The sequence below is a fragment of the Leptomonas pyrrhocoris genome, assembly GCF_001293395.1.
Source record: "Leptomonas pyrrhocoris isolate H10 chromosome Unknown, whole genome shotgun sequence".
Classification (NCBI taxonomy): Eukaryota; Euglenozoa; class Kinetoplastea; order Trypanosomatida; family Trypanosomatidae; genus Leptomonas; species Leptomonas pyrrhocoris.
In genome coordinates, this window is record NW_015438371.1 from 98,314 (window position 1) to 114,174 (window position 15,861).

The following is a 15,861-nucleotide window of genomic DNA, read 5'->3' on the forward strand; positions in this document are numbered from 1 at the left end:
AGCACGCGATGCAGCGCCACGGCGGCCAAATACGCCAGAGACACCATAAGCCATAACTCCAATATAAATGATGCTGAAAGACACCCCAGTGGAATAATGCAAACTAGAAGCGTCACCACGAGTGTTTGCCAGATGGCTGGATTTGAAGTCAGTAGAAAAGGGTAGGGGTTTGCTTCACTTGAGCACTAAAACAAAAACGCTCTGCAGTGTAGATTACGACAATTCGTATTTCATCGTTTCCTTTTTTACTGATTACCGTCCATCTTTACCTTCTTCACCGCGGGCTCCGCTGCGGGCGCGTCAGCGGCCGTCTCAGCACTCGTCGAGCTCACCAAATGGGCCCAAAAGGCGTCGGGTAGGGTGAAGCTGACACACATCATTCGCTTCGTCGGGGCAACATCGCGCACCATCACCACCTCCTCCACATTCCTCGGCGGCAGCGCGTAGCCGAGGTGCCGCTCACACTGCACGACCGCGTCCGCCAGCAAATCATCCGCGGCGGAGAAGCAATACACGTGGAACAAAACGCGGCGGTCGACTGCGTTGATGTCGACGTTGGCGGGGAGCCGGTTCCAACGCGCATTCACAGCCGCGTCGCGGGAGCTGCCCTCCACGGCGGCGGTCTTCGGCGCGAGAGGCGCAAACACGTTGAGGAACTCCACCGCAATCGCAGGCAGGTTCATCGTGACGTGCCGGCGGCCCCCGTTCAGCTCCGCGGTCGCCGCGTCCCTGCTGGTCGTTCGGCCCATGACGCTCTCGAAGAGAACCGTATTCATGAACTCGCGGCCATCGAGGTTGTACACGTGCATCGAGGAGGGCGACAAATGGTTCAGCTCCGCGTTCACCGTCATGTATTGCGCCGCAACCGGGTTTAAGTCGTTCGCAAAGACCTGCACACCGTTTTTTGCTGCGGGGACCGCAAAGGGCCCTACGCCGGCCATCACGTCAAACAGCACGTCGCCTCGCCGCATCGTCTCCACCAGCCGCGTGTGCTCGTAGCTCAGCCGCGAGTTCCAGTAAACGCGGTTGTACGGGACGCGGAAGTTGCAGCCGTGCTGCCGCACCGTCGTCGTCAGCATTCGATTGAGCCGTGCCTCCTGCGGCGGTGTGTCGGTGCTCGCCTCCTGCGCCAGCAGCAACTTCTTCTCTGCCGCTGTCAAGGCCAGGGATGGAGAGGCGGGAGCGCGGTCCTGTGCTCTCTCGCCGTTGCTCTGAAACACGGCGGTGCGCTCCGCGATGATGTCCATCTTAAACTCGCGAAACACGCTGCTGATGGCGGCCGCCTTGTTCACCACCACATCGACGGTGTCGTTGCAGTCGAGTATGACCTGACCAATCACGTGCGCATAGGGCAGGTTTGCAGAGGAGAGGTTCACGTGGGCGATGTAGCCGACCTGCTCAAAGCCGCTCACGGCCACCACCGCGGCATCCTCCTGCACCGGCAGCACCATCGACAGCAGTTCAGGCATCGTGTAATTGCTGTAGGTCAGCACCACGTTGTGGGTGGCGAAGCACACTCGGAGGGGGCCGGCAAACGGAGCACGCCTCTTCGCTTGTCCACTTGATCCTGTATGCGCACCGGCGCTGCTGGAAAGTTCGTGGTGGATGTACTGCAGAAGGTCCGCTGCCTTTTGGGAAAGGTGGCGGGTCGACACAGCAAACTCCAAGGCCTGCTGGACCTCGCTGTCGTGTACCCCCGCACCGAGGATGTAGACGGGCGAGCAAGCCTGTGCCAACACCGCACCACCCGCACCGTTCCCTGGAGGTGATAACAGATCCGCGGTGGAAAGCACAGACGGCTCCAGCAGGCACGTCTTGCATGCACCTTCCATGTAGCCCTTCACCTCGTTGGGTGGGGAGGCTTCATCACCTTGCTGTTTCTCTGGCGGGTCGTTCATTGCCGTGGCGGAAAAGCTGGCCGACGGCGCGTGAAATTCAACTTTCAGAGGAAACGAGTTCGATGACGAAGGTGCCGCCGTGCCACCTGCGCTTGCACCCACCGGCACTGCAATGACATCGGCAACGGTCCGCACATTCCGCTTGACGTACAGCTTCCCGCGCAGAAGTCGCAGCAGCGCCCCGGATGCCGGCAACGGCTGGTACACCAAAGACGCGAGTGAGACGGTGGATGTCACCCTGTCGCGGTAGCTCTCTGGTGGGGCGTTGGGCAGTACCGGGGTGCGCTGCACGTCGCCAGTCGTCGCTCTTCTCATCTGTGTGTGTGTGTGTGTGTGTGTGTGTACTATCAAGCAAACCAACAACGCAATGAAGACGTACAATACGGAAGACTAAGGCAAAGGGGTTTGATAGAGGTAGAACATATTCGTATGTGTAGATTGCTGAGAAAGGCGTGTTCACGCAGGCTTATGCCAATGTGCACCAAAGGCACTCAACTAAGCTCCCTGAATTCCATTATTTCAGCGTAGACGCCGAGATGGAGAAAGCATCGGACGCCATCTAGCGTTACTACAAGATGCTTAATGCTACAAAGACAGCAACTACGCTAATGACGAGCCGCGACGATTGCCGCTGCAGACGTGCCAGTCCTTCCGAGAAGATGCCGTGCTCGGCGCTTTCGTACGCACTCGTTTTGATCTGTCAACCGCACAGCCTGGCCGTAGCCGCCGTCGGCGACGCGACAACGCGCTGTCCGTTTCTACCTTCTAAGAGAGCGGCCTCCAACAATGCTCTGTTTTGCTTTCTTTTTTCCTCCGTTGCCGTTGAGTGTCATCTCAAACCGGCTCGGAGAGGACAAGATAAACCGATAGAGGGCGCCACCAGCAACGGGGAAGGTGCAACCACGCAGATCCAGGCTAAAACCCAACGACTCTTCAAAACAACAACAACATAAAAAAAGGCCCTCGCCAACGAAGATGCCGTGATGCGGCACACATGGCGAATACAAGAGGAAAGAAAAGAAGTACAAGAGAAAGGAGCTGAATTGGCAGCGGTGCGACACCTTGGCACAGTCAAGAAATGCGAAGCCCATCACACCCACACACATATAAACACAAACACACAGAGACGCGTGCACACACAACTCCTTCGCAGAACACGTCAGGATCAGCGAAAAAGAACTAGTCAGGCTCTTCATCCTCGAGAGCGACCCCGCCCCGCCCCTCTCAAAAGCAAAGAGGCCGGAAAGAGAAGACAAAAAAAAAGTCGATGCAGCGTGCGACGACAGCAACGCACACGCGGCCAGTAGCAACACAACAGGAAAGAAGGTGAAGATGAAGATAAGAAGGATAGGGAGAGCAAACGTCACTCCGTTGCAGGAATATATAGCTGAAATATATATATATATGCCTTTCGGTATTCTTCTGCTGATTTGGGGCGATTGTCGACTGCAACCGCTGCGTTGTGACTTCCATCAGCGACGTAGAAGAAGAACAAAAAAGAAAGAGAACTGAAGGCCCGACTACAAAAACCAATACGGCACTTTTCTTCTTTTCCTTTCATGAAATTGCAGGGAGGAGGGAGGAGGAGAAGAAGCAGGCGATAAAAACTTCAAAAGGTGAGAGAGAGAGAGAGAGACAACGATGAACAGGGGTGCCAGCAGGAGCATCACGCAGATTTAGAAAAGAAAGCGGACACGCATGCGAGGCACACAAGCACAAGCACAAGCACAAACGTGAAAACGAACGAACACGTGGAGAAAACGAAAAGAAGAAGAATTGAGCTGTGCGGAATTTAAAGAAGCGGAGAACAGAAAGGGGGTTTTCTAACGGGTGTCTTTGTCTGTCTGTGTGGGGAGCATCACCGAGTGCTCGGATGGCAGCTGCTGTTCGTTCTTTCATTAATATCCACCACCCTCCCCCTTTAAAAAAAAAAACCTCTATGCAGTGTTGTTTCTCTTTATATATTCGGATGAGGCGACGAGTCGCAGTCATGAATATCTTCGCTTGGCGTAGGGAAAATGCGCTTCTCACCGTGCGCGTTGCGAAAGGCGCGGCAGTTCACGTGGCTCCATCGGATCCCGGCAGGCAACCCAAGTCGTGAAGCGCCACCGGGAGGGAAGGGGGGAGGGGGAACGCGAGGACAAAAGAGGGACTTACGCACATGCGCACATCACACACACACACACACAAACACACACACACAGGAAGGAAGTTCAGAAAAGTACTCGAAAAAAAGCCGAAGAGATAGAAAGGAGGAAAACTGTTTCTAATTTCTACGCGCGTTGTAGATGAAAAGATACAAAGGTAGCCCACCGCACAGGCACAGGCACAACTCCTAAAAGGAGAAATACGAAATTCTCCACCAATCGTGGGTGCCACCACCACCATCATAACTCGCATTGATAAGGGGAAGCAGCAACGTCCGCAATGAAGATACATATATACAGTAAAGGTGTGACTCAGCACGCGAAAAGAGAGGATTGCAGAGAGGAACAAATCGCGAAAGGCCGCACACAACGCCGTTGGCCTGCTGGGGATGATCGAGGAGTTAACGAAAAAGTAGAAAAAATAATAATAAAGGAATACCAAAAGAGCATATATATAATAAAAGTACCAGCAGCAACTCGAGGCACCGCCAACAACGCAAAGTACCCAGAATAACCTCACGTGAGACGAGAGCTAACGCCAAAGGATACAGTTCTTCCGTCGTTTTTTTCCCCGCTCGTTACTCATGTGCCAGCTCTTCACGAAGCATTCTGTCGTCGCACGGAACCCGATTCGGGCACGACCGCAACGGAGTTCAACCGCCGCTGTGTGGAAACCCCATTAAGCGTGCTCAGCGCCGTCCGCGCCCGTGTCAGCGACGACGGTATCTTGCAGTTCACCATCTTGTAGCACACCTTGATCTTGCTCAGTGTGTATTGCGACTTTTGCCGAACCTGATGGCACGCCGCGCGGGTGTTGCTCGTGCTGTACATGCTAGGGATATCCGCCTCCGCGCTGTTCAGGTACTGCAGAAACTCTAAAACCCGCTCGACGCCGCTCTCTAGCGTCTCCTTGCTCGGCGCGTCCATGTACGCCTGCCGCACCACCGACCGTGTCACCCGCTCCGTCTCGCCCATGAAGTCGTCGATGAACTCCTTCATGAAAGCCTGGCAGTTCGTGTTCAGCGCATCGTTCATGCCGAAGTACGCCTCGTTCGCGGCGTTGCTCGGGCCGCCGAGAACAGGGGGAGCAGCGCTGCCGCTGCTGCTGCTGCCACGCAGGCCGGGGATTTGACCAGGCATCGCGTGGCCCTGCGAGGAGGGTCCAGCACCGCTGCCGTTCCCCGGCATGGGGCTGCCACGACGACGGCGGATGCTCCCGCGCTGCGCTGCTGCCGCCGCCGCTGCTGCCGGCGACCCCGCATTCGGCAGCCCGCTCACGTTGGTCACTCCCGTCTCCGCCTCCTCCGCTGTCGTCGCCGCCGGCTCCAGCGAGCGCTGCCGCTGCACACTGCTGTACACCTTCGTCCCTGTCCGCGGCACACTTTGCGAGACACGCGACGTCCCCAGCCGGAGCGGCGTCGCCTTCTCTCGCCGCTGCGCGCTGTCGGAACGCTGGAAGGATGAAGAGGCGCGACGGGTCGCCGGCCCACTCGCCGGCGGTGGTCGGTTGACGGCGCTGACTGACTCACGACGCAGCACGCTGCGACGGTCGCCCATGCTGCCATTGCTGCCATCACCACCGGCAGCAACAGCCGAGGTGGGCGCCTCCTCCGGGTCGACGTGAAAGGAGACGGACGCCTCGCGGTCGCGCGGGACGGACGTGCGCCGCGCCGAGGCCGCGTTGGTGATGCGCACCGCCTCTACCCGTTGCCGCGGCGGTGACTTCGCCACCTGCACTGCGCCGTGCACCACCACATCGCGCTCGGGCGTCGTGTAGCGCCGCAGCTTGGAGTAGCTCTGCGGCGGGGAGGCGGAGCGCTCCACGTGGACGCTGGTGAGAGACGGGTTGACGCGCACAACGCTCCGGCGCGGGGTCGGGACAGAAGCGGCGGTGGTCAGTCGCTGCTCGCCACGCCGCACCGAGACGTGGGTGGGGGTCACGCCTGGTCTGTTGTTGCCCACGGCCTTCTCTGACTCAGGCGGTGTCGCCGTCGTGATGGGGGCGGTGGAAGCGGAATTGAAAGTGGGGGCAGTGTGGCCAGCGGTCTTGGGCTGCACCCGCTGCAAAAATGGCGCAGACGACGCCGCCGCCGTGGCCGCCGCTCCTGCTGTCGCTGACGTAGTGGTGGTAGTGGTGGTGGTGGCCGGTGCAGTGGCCGGCGGCAGCGGTGGCATCCTAGGGTTGCTCAGCTCCATCGATCCGCTGCTGCGGCGTTGTGCCTCCTCCATCGAGATGAGGTGCTGTCCCTCCTCCGACGGAGCTAGTGGGGGGCGCTCCTCTGATTGCCCGACCGACCGCCGGCCCTGCGCGACGAGGGCGGCGGTGTAGGCGGTCTGCTGCGCATTGGAGTTCGCCCGGGTCCGGGGCCGCACCACCTCCTCGTTCTTCAGTGATTGATTCACCGGCGAGGGCGGTGCGCCGAGGCTGGGGCGCCGCCGACTCGCACTTGCACGGCGGACAGAGGACTGTGTCGTGGGACGCGTTGGCGGCGACGCTGCGGGTCCGTCCTCCTGTGCCTCTTCCTCTCCTCCGCCTCCGTTGATCTCCGCCGTACTCGACGCCCGCCTTTCGCTGCCCTGCGCCTCTCCCTCGTCGTCCTCGCTGCCGATGTTGGTGCGCTCGCCGCTGTCGTAGCGAGGGCGAAGAACGAGGCTGAAGGGGTGCGAGCCCCGCCGCCCGGAAAGACGGCTGCGCGTCGCCGGTGCGTTCGAATCGCTTGTTAGCGCTGCTTCGCGATTGGCCGAGCAGTTCTCCTCTGCAGCGGTGGGGGAGGAGGAGGACGTGACTGCATTGGCGTGATCGGCCGGGGAAGGCGCTGCCCCGGTGGTGGAGCCAAGTGTTGCTGAGGAAGTGGTCGACGGCTTCACGACCGCCGTCGGCGTCTCTGCGGGTGATATCGTAGCGGAGTTGGCGTCTAAGGGAGCGGTGGAGGTGCTGCCGCTGTTGACCGGCTTGAGGGGGGGCACGGCTGCGGCGGCACTGTCTTTTAGCGCCTCCCCATCGAGCGCTCGCGGTGGTGATGACGATGTGGCAGAAGGAAGCGACCCAGCAGCAGCAGCAACCACAGGAGCCGCCGTCGGCTGGGCTGTCTCCGCCGTCCGGGCGACTAAGTCCTTCTGTGCAGAAGCTTGCGAGGACGGAGCACCGTTTGCTGCAGGCAGCGGGGCGCTGACCGCTGCGGGACTGCCCGCGCGAGAGCGGCTGCGCCCGGCAATTACCGGTGCGTTACTCGCAGAGGCAGGTGGGAGGAATGCCGCGGCGGCAGATGACTTATCAGTGCCCTCCGCACTGTTGGTCGAAGGGGCTGAGCCGAAGGAGTTCTCGCGTGAGCGGCGGGCCTGCACGGAGACCAGATGCGACACGTTGGAGGACGCCGGCGGGGCCGTGAGAGGAGACTGCGGACCGCGCGTCGGGCCAATGCAGCGTTGACCCGCCGCTGCTGCCCCTTCTAAAGACGGGCCACTGCCCTTGCGGGAAACCGGCTCTGATGCTACCACCACCTCTGCTGTAGGTGCTGATGGCGCTGCCACGGCTGTTGGCGATGATGATGATGCCGGTGTCGTGTCCGCCAAGACGTCCTCGCTGGTCCGCTGCAGGTAGCACGCGGTCTTCTTCGTATTCAGCTCCTTGCCATCGTTGCGGTACAACGCGAGGTGGATGTTCTCCTCTGGTATTAAGCACACCCCGTACCGGTAGAGGCTCAGGTACGCGACGAACGTCGGGAGGTCGTGTCGGGTGTTGAAGTCGCCGCGACCGCCGCCGCGCTCCATCACCGTCTCCGAAATCGCACGGAAGTGGCCTTCCGCCAGCAACGCACAGGTGGTCAGGGGGTAGGCGCCGGTCTGCGGGTGCTGGAGGCGCCACTGTGGGACGGCCTCCAGGGCAAGCGCCTCTACCTTGCCGCCAAACAGCTGCAGTACGTCGTTGTAGGCCTCCCCGACGCCCTCGTCCAGCACGAGGAAGGTGTAACCCTGAAAGACACTCGCCACGATGGGGCGGCCGATGGAAAGGAACTCCCTCACGGAGAAGAACGTCTGGGCGGGCCGGCGGTAGTGCACGGCGCGCAGTCCGACTGAGGCGGGCGCCGGCGACGACGGCCCGGGGAACTCGCTCGGCATTAACGTCTCCTTCTCCTCGAGCGCCTTCGCGAGGTGGGCGATGTAGCCCGGCGTCACCAAGGTGTAGCCGTAGCCCAGCGCCTGCATCATCGTCTCCTCCATCACAAAGTTGTCCTCCGCTACGTAGAGGAAGCCGACGCAGTTGGTGTGGCGCTCGTAGTAGTACTGCGGTGCCGGGATCGCGTCCTCCACCACAAGGGCACCGATGTGCACGGCAGCGTCCAGCACGAGATCCAAGCCCTCATCGGTCAGATCCGGCGAGATGCCGACCACCAACATCATCGGGATGATCCGCGCCGTCACGCGCAGCCCGAATCGGATGCGGTCCTCCGGGTACAAGAAGCGGGTGTTGTCCTTGCCGACTCGCTCACGGTCCACGAAGGTGCCATGCTTCGAAACGTCTTCGATTTTGATTTCGAGCTGGGCAGACGGGTCGAGTACGCTGCAGCGCGGCATGGGCGAGACGACGATGGTGGCGTGGTGCCGAGAGATAGACGGCTCTGCGGCGGGCAGCAAGATGCGGCACTCCTTGCGTCCCAGCGTGTAGGTCTGGCCGGGCAGGAGAAAGTGGCGGTGGATCTCGCCACCGCCGTGGTTGACCTCAAGGATGTGCATTCGTACGCAGCGAACAGACACACACACGCAGTGAAGTACAACAAAGAATATATATATAAGTGTATAGACTCAAACTGAAGGTGCACAGAAACACAGCGATCTAGCAGAGGAAAAAGGAGGGCTGGCGAAAAGAAAAATGAATAACGATGAATCGATCGAGTCAGCGTCTCTTATTACTATTATCTCCGCTCTTCATGGAAATATATATGTTGTTCTTGGCTTATCCGTCTACACGGAATCCACCTCACGACGGTTGTCGCTCGCAACGATAACTGAGACAGCAGTGATGACGCGCCCAGCAGCTCGCCCCGCCTTCCGTCTAACAGGAAAGCAGAAACAATGAAATGGAAACAAAACAAAATCTCCTCGAGTAGCCGCAGTCGCCGCCGCTGCGATTTCCGAGAAGGAAAACAAAAACAAAAGCGTGCCTCCCGTACAACAGTTCGTAATGCGCTTTTCTTTTGTTGTTGTTGGTGTGTGTGGGGTCGAAAGCTGGCACCTCCTGTCACCCTCTTCCCCCGTTCTCGCAAAGAAGTAGAAAGAAAGATCACTGCTGCTCCAGCTCTTATAGTTGTCTTCTTCGTTTTCAGCTTGGCTTTTCACGGCAGAGAAAACGGGCAGCGAGGCGAACACGCACGGACACAACGAGCTGAGTACACACGCGGCGAGAGCAGCTTAGAAAATATTTATAAGCGCTTTTACTTAAGTACACGACCGCAAGGCCGAAAAAGCGGCGCGCTCGACGTTGGAAGTAGCGGGGGGGGGGGAGGAAGAAGAAGGAGGAGGTGATTCGAAATATCAACGACAGCAAGGAAACGGGAGAAAAACAAAAACAACCGGCAGAAATAGCGCAGAGAGAAAAAATGGAAAACTTGTAAGAAGCGAAGAAGGAGCGCAGAAAGCAAAGGGGCGACTCCTGTGTCTTCTGTTGCGGAGAGGAGCCTTTTCTAATCTAATGTACTACTCTGTGGCGCGCTTCTCGCTCTCACAGGGGCGGACTTAGGCGGTGCGGCAACAACACCGCCGTTGACAAACCAAAGTGGCAGGAAATATCTTTGAGGCGTACTTCCTGTGTGTTGCTTTCCCCGTTGCTGCACCGCTTTATCGGTGGGTGCGTGAGTGGTGTGTATTCTCAAAACCACAGAAAGAAACACGAGAAAGTAAAAATCCCTTGGAAGAAGAAAGCAAGCGGCTCTTCTGGACTCAAGAAATTTTTGTGTGTTTGGTCGGCTGTTTGGGTTCGCTGCAGCTGCCTGCGGCTATATATATAGAGAGAGAGAGAGAGTTGCTACACCGTCAAGTCAAGTGAATTGTGAAACGCTCGCCGAAATCACAAGATGCACGGCAACACTAATGAAGACGTATGCGTGTGTGCGTGTGCGTGAGCTCTACCGTCCACCACGCACCCAACCGCAAAAACAAAAGGAAAAGAAGGAAGAGAAGATGTATTGACGATCTCGTCGATGGCAAAGACGAGTCACACAGTCACACCAGCGCGAAAGCAGGAAACAACGAAATACGCGAAAGTATCACAAAGCAAAAAAGGATTCGTGAGTGGTCGAAGGTGCCCAGAAGAGAATAGAATACGAAGATATAAATGTACCGGTTGAAGAGAAGAAAAACCTTCTGTTGTGTTCAGATGCCGCTGGTACGGAACGCGTTGTTCGCTGGAGTGGAACGAGCACGAGAAGGTTAGTGGGTTTTTGTTTGTGTAACACAGAGGAGTTTGTGAAACAATAATAATAATAATAATAATAATAATAATGTGTGGACGATGACGACGATGATGCAACGTGAAGGTCGCCACAGGAACATAAAAATATATGTATAAGTATTTATATGTGTATAGAAGGAGAGAGAGGCAGGCGCGGAAGATGAAGAGTGTAAAAGAAGAAACGATTCAGAGAATTTATCTTTGCTTCCTTCTTCTTCTTTTTCTTCTTCTCTTGGCAGAGGAAACACAACCACGGTGACGACCTCCCGCCTCGAAGGATCGACGCCACCCGCATTCGGCAAACGACAGACTTTCCAACCGCGCCCACGCAAAAATACGCGGAGCACACCGCACTCAGTCCCAGCGCCATTTCTCCTTTTTCTCCTCTGCGCGTTTTCCTCTTCCGTAATGTACAGCAATTGTGTCTTCTCCAGAAACAAAAAACAAGCGTTCTCCGCAGCTCCGTCATCGCTTCGTTCCGCTGCGTCTCCAGCGCACTCCTGCGAAGCGATGTCGTGCGCACTCTCGGGCTAAACACGCACTCGCACAACGGCGCAGTCCCTCCCCCTACGCCAAAACAGAAGAGAAAAAGAGAAGAGGAGAACACGTGTGTGCGTGTGTTTGTGTGTGACTACTGGCAAACAGAGGGGACTCAACGGCACAAGGGCAGCAAAGAAACAGACAAGCAAATCACAGAAGATTAAGCGCCCTCAGCTCTTCCAAGGTCGGGCGGCCCATCAACTCATGCACACGCTGCACCCGGTGCATGTAATCCATCGACAAGAGAAAGACCAGCTCGAAGGCCATGCGACGCACCGCCTGCGCAGCGAGCAGCTTCCCCGTCTCTGACAGCTCCGGCCGCACCTCGGACAGCATCAGCTCATAGATGAGCTGGCGGATAAAGAAACCTTTCTTTTCTTTACTCGCGTACGGGCCCCAGCCGTAGTACGTCTTTATGCGCTGCAGACGCAAGGCATCGTAGAGCCGCTCCTCATTCGTTCGCCCCCAGCACTTCTGCGTAAAGTTGGTCATCATGCCAGCCGACAAGGGCGGGAAAACCTGCGAAATGAGGCGCGTCATCTCGTACTTCAACATCCGCTCCCCGCTGTGCGAGAAACCGTACGCACTCGTGCCCTGCAGCACGTGCGGCAGTGCTTGGTGCGGCGGGTGGGTGAGGTAAAAGAGGAGTGCCTCGAGCTCTGTGCGACGGGTGGCGTCGTCCATGGTGTGAAGCTGATCGGTGGTGCGGTGGTCCGTCGCAAAGCGGCGCAGCGACGGGCTGAGGGCGGCAATGCCGTGCAATACGTCGTCAGCCCTCCAGAGAGCGGCGTCGTGTTTTGCAAGCCGCGAGACAAAGGTGGGTGGCGATGCGCGACTGCCGCAGCAGCGACCGCTTTCTGTAAACAGAGATGCCACGGCGGACGTGTCGAAGGGCTCTGCGGATGCAGTAGTCGCACGCGGTGCAGAAGCGGAAGAGGACGACGACGCGGCAGCGGGAGCGGCGCCCGATGGATCAGCGTGCCCCTGCGGCGGTTCGCCCCTCAGCATATCGGATGATAGCAACCCCGCCCTTTCCCCCGCCGTACCAGCAGCCAGCGCCTCCGCCATGCAGTCTCTTCGAGGGTAGGCCGTGTAGAGGAGCAAGAAAAACTGCATGTTCGTGTGGTCCCGTTCGCCGATGTGCGTCCCCGCATTCGTGCCGATCGGCTCCTGGCAGAGGTGACAGTAGCCTTGGCGAAGATCAATCCAGGCCTGCTTGTTGTTGCCCTCGAAGATCTCGCACGGCGGCGTCGCGAAGACCGAGGTGCACTCGGTGGAGCACCCTTTGGCCGCAATGCCGGAATCCCGCGCCGCCGTGCCTGCTGCCGTGCTCGTTGGGCTCAAAACGATTGCCTCCATCATCATCCGCCGGAGCGGTGTCAACTTCTTCTCCGCTCGCGTCAGCTGCGGTGCAGCGCAGCGGAAGGTCGTGCGCATGCCGGGGCCGCGGCACAACCAAAAAGCGGCGTTTTCCTCTACTATTATTATTATGTTTCTTTTCCCTTCACTTTCAGCTGTGTGACACGACTCACCGCATCCGCTTGCCGCAGTTTTTGTTGTTGTTGCTGCTGCTGTTGAAGACGTTTTGCACGTGTGTGGGGAGAACCGGAAAGAAGGGAGGGGAGAAAAGGTAAAGTGAAAGTGAAGGAGATGCGTCAAGAAGGACAGAAGAGTGCGTTGGTGCATACGCGGGAGGGAGGAGTACTTCATAAAGGAAGCAGTCGGGCAGACCCAATTTGAAGGGCGCCCCCAGACGGTGCATAGCGAACGAGACGAACACCATTGGCGTTACCGCCTGCGCAGCGCATCTCCAGTGGTCCACATCACGATCGACAGCAAACTCGCCCATCGACAAAGCTGTCGCTCACTGTGGCGTGTGGGTGTGGGTGGTGGGGGGGGGGGGGAGGGGCACCTGCGTTTGTTCTCATTTGACAGTATTCGCACGCGTGCGATTAGGCTCAACGTGACCCGTCGAAGAACAGATGCAGCCAAAATACTCAAAAAAGGAAAACAAATACCGGCGTGCGTTCTTCTGCGATACGACGCAACACGATTATTACAGAAAAAAGAAAAGCTGCAGGATCCAGTGCGCATCAGTGCGGGACGACGTGGCTGCGACGACCGTGGCGATTCACGCCGTTGTAATGATGACGCAGGTAGAAGGTTGCTTGGTGGCACAGCCGCACGTAGCTGCGGTAGCCCAGCACCGCCGGTACAATCAGGTAAAGCACGCAGCCAAAGATGACGGCGAACCAGAAGTAGAAGAGGTAGTGCGGCGAGAAGCTCAGCTCGTAGTCCACATCCAGGTTCGGCGCGCCACTGATCGCCTCCTGCCCCAGGTAGACAATCGTGCCATACACCTGCGTCACGCACGTAAAGAACTCCAGCGCATCGCGCATCGGGTGGCGTACTTTGAAGGCCCAGTACAGCACCACACACAGCGGACCTTTCACAAAAAGCTCCATCAGCGACACCACATGGACCGCCGAGCCGTTGAAGTCGCCGAGGGGGTCGCCGTAGCGCTTGTCGAGCTTCGCGTAGTTGTCTGCCATCATTTTATTCGTTTTGAACACACCGATGCAGCCATCCATGAAAATGTGAATAATAATGCCGTTCAGCAGGTACCATCGCGCACGCGTGCGCTCCCCGTACGTGAGCGGGGCCACCATCGCGTCGTAGTTCACCATTTCGTAGGGCTCCATCTGGTTTATGTGTTCCTCCTGATAGGCCTTGCGCTTCTGCACCGACTTGCGCACCTGCGAGCGCCACATTGCACCGATGATCCACGCAAGGGGCACAGCGGCGAGCGAGGCGGCCATGCTCGGCTCTGAGAAGTACGCCGTCACCATCTCCGGCGTGAGGGTGTCGCGCACCATGACGAGGGGAGTCAGGATGCACGACACGCAGAAGATCACCATCGGGTCGACAAGAATCTCGAGAAACATGGTTGCACGGCGGTGAAAGGTGGAAAATGGAAACGAAGAAGTTTAAGATGAAGAAAAGAGCGGCGCTGAAGGAGGAGAATAAGAGCGTCTATGACGTAGCGATGCGTACCAAGGACGCGAATCAAAGCAGCGGACTCGAGTCGATAGGATCTGTTAGAAATGACAAAACGGAATACAACGGTACAGCTCTCTCAATTGTTTGAAGAGAAACAAAAAGCAAAGCACAGGCGTTGCGAGCAGAGAAGTCAAGGCAGGGTGGGAAGAAACGAAAAGGCATGCGAAAGAGGAGAAAGGAGAGATAAATCTATTATGGGAGAGAGAGAGAGGGGGGAAAGACGCAACACGGCTTGGGATACGTGGCATTGCTTCTGCGATTGAGGGTCAGTACAGATTTTCTCCCTTCGGACTTGCTGGAGAGAGAAGTATCTGCCAAGAAGTGCGTCAACAACGATTCTTTTTCCTTTCGCCCTCTCAAGTGGCTGAACACTCCTCAATAGAGTCTCATAGGGTAGGCGCTTCCATTTGACTGGAAATCCAAAAAAAAAAGAAGAGGAACAAGAAAGTCACGCGAAGCAAAACTTGTATGTGTCGTTCTCTGATTGATGCGCTGTCGCGACGGCCGGTGCTTGTGATGGCGCAAGAGCACCTTTCTTACTGTTGTTGTTCAATCACGAGCGAACTCGCTCGATACGCGTGCAAGAAACAAAAGAGGAGGAGAAGAGAGCAGCTAAAGCCGCCCATTCCTTCCGACTGGCGCGCCACCAAACACCGCCTCGCACCGTTCACCGTACACCTGCCGTGCGTTGATGTTGACTCGCATGTGACGCATGCACAGACGCCAGTAGCGCTCCTTTTCCTCGGCTGTCATCACTGTCTTGTCCACCGGCACGAAGCTGCCATCCGCCGTGGGATGCGCAAAGTACGCGTGTTGTTGGTATCGCTGCTTCTCCACCTGCGTCATCTCCTCGTCCGACAACGTCAAGTACGAAGGGCAGTCATCCAATATACGCGGTGTGGAGTGGAAGGCGGTGCGAGAGGGGCCCGTAAACGCAGCCATGTCCCCGCTGCGCAGCATAAACGCGTACGGGGCGTCCTCGCGAGACTGCGTCCCCATTAGAAAAATCGCCGAGCAGCCCAGCGAGAGACTCATCAGCGGCTGCTCCAGCGTCTCTTCGCTGATGTCTTGGTGGCACATCATCATGGATCCCACAGGGTAGTAGTTCACGATGGCGGTTTGCGGCTCGTACACCTCGGGGTACGCGCAGCAGAAACCGTCCTGCTTCACCTGAGCCACAAGGCTCACAAGGTCGCACATGCGCCGACGCAGAGAGGCCGGAAAAGGCGAAAAGCGGTCGCGGTGGTAGACCTTGTTTGTCCACTCGTAGTTGTAGCCGAGCGTTGCCCACCGCATCGGGGGCTGGTAGCACGTCGTCGTGTGTGGAGTCTTGGCGTGAGTGCTGATGATATTCGGATGCACGGCAGAGTCTCCAAATTCCAAAATGGACTCTTTGCACCACCGTTGCTGCTCCTCCGCGTTCAGCACCCCGGGAAAGAGCAGGAGGCCGGGGACGCCGGCAAAGGTGTAGCACACGACATCATCGCTCGCTCTGTCATCGGCGCTGAAACTGCCTCGATTCAGAGACGATCCCGCCGTTGCACGGCATCGGGCATTTGTTTCTGCGTGCGGGGAGACGCTTTCGTTGCGGGGACGCAGCGCGGGCACCACCACTTTGTGGATCATGCGGGTGTTGGCTTCCGTGTTGTGATCGAGGTGGCGCAGATCGACGACGTCTGTCATGTCCGTCTCCGGCAGCGTCGGCTGGCGTCGTGCCTCACGCCGCGACAGCTCGTACAGCTTGTACTTCTTCTCCGCCATTCGAAAG

General features: G+C 57.8%; 5 protein-coding genes across 9 annotated transcripts; all 5 read right to left on the reverse strand.

Annotated features, from left to right (window-relative positions):
* Positions 1-245: 245 nt before the first annotated feature.
* ABB37_06627 (hypothetical protein) lies at positions 246-2,289 on the reverse strand (the record flags this gene model as incomplete). Of its 2 annotated transcripts, none has more annotated exons than XM_015804952.1 (1): positions 246-2,289. In XM_015804952.1, exon 1 carries the CDS (start codon positions 2,211-2,213, stop codon positions 246-248), a length of 1,968 nt encoding a protein of 655 aa, XP_015656245.1. In that variant the 5' UTR covers positions 2,214-2,289. The 2 variants fall into 2 exon arrangements, with proteins under 2 accessions (XP_015656245.1, XP_015656244.1); XM_015804951.1 differs by having other exon boundaries at positions 246-2,243.
* Positions 2,290-4,642: 2,353 nt separating this feature from the next.
* Positions 4,643-10,447, reverse strand: ABB37_06628 (hypothetical protein; the record flags this gene model as incomplete). The annotated part of the gene is made up of 1 exon (XM_015804953.1): positions 4,643-10,447. The coding sequence occupies exon 1, from the start codon at positions 8,777-8,779 to the stop codon at positions 4,643-4,645; it is 4,137 nt and encodes a 1,378-aa protein (XP_015656246.1). The 5' UTR covers positions 8,780-10,447.
* Positions 10,448-11,183: 736 nt separating this feature from the next.
* On the reverse strand, positions 11,184-12,605 carry ABB37_06629 (putative mitochondrial KREPB8 (KREPB8); the record flags this gene model as incomplete). 2 transcript variants are annotated; one of them, XM_015804955.1, is made up of 1 exon in its annotated part: positions 11,184-12,605. In XM_015804955.1, the coding sequence occupies exon 1, from the start codon at positions 12,468-12,470 to the stop codon at positions 11,184-11,186; it is 1,287 nt and encodes a 428-aa protein (XP_015656248.1). In that variant the 5' UTR covers positions 12,471-12,605. The 2 variants fall into 2 exon arrangements, with proteins under 2 accessions (XP_015656248.1, XP_015656247.1); XM_015804954.1 differs by having other exon boundaries at positions 11,184-12,602.
* Positions 12,606-13,126: 521 nt separating this feature from the next.
* ABB37_06630 (hypothetical protein) lies at positions 13,127-14,169 on the reverse strand (the record flags this gene model as incomplete). Of its 3 annotated transcripts, none has more annotated exons than XM_015804958.1 (1): positions 13,127-14,169. In XM_015804958.1, exon 1 carries the CDS (start codon positions 13,976-13,978, stop codon positions 13,127-13,129), a length of 852 nt encoding a protein of 283 aa, XP_015656251.1. In that variant the 5' UTR covers positions 13,979-14,169. The 3 variants fall into 3 exon arrangements, with proteins under 3 accessions (XP_015656251.1, XP_015656250.1, XP_015656249.1); XM_015804957.1 differs by having other exon boundaries at positions 13,127-14,167; XM_015804956.1 differs by having other exon boundaries at positions 13,127-14,129.
* A 536-nt stretch (positions 14,170-14,705) lies between these two features.
* On the reverse strand, positions 14,706-15,854 carry ABB37_06631 (hypothetical protein; the record flags this gene model as incomplete). The annotated part of the gene is made up of 1 exon (XM_015804959.1): positions 14,706-15,854. The coding sequence occupies one exon, from the start codon at positions 15,852-15,854 to the stop codon at positions 14,706-14,708; it is 1,149 nt and encodes a 382-aa protein (XP_015656252.1).
* Between the last annotated feature and the right edge of the window lie 7 nt (positions 15,855-15,861).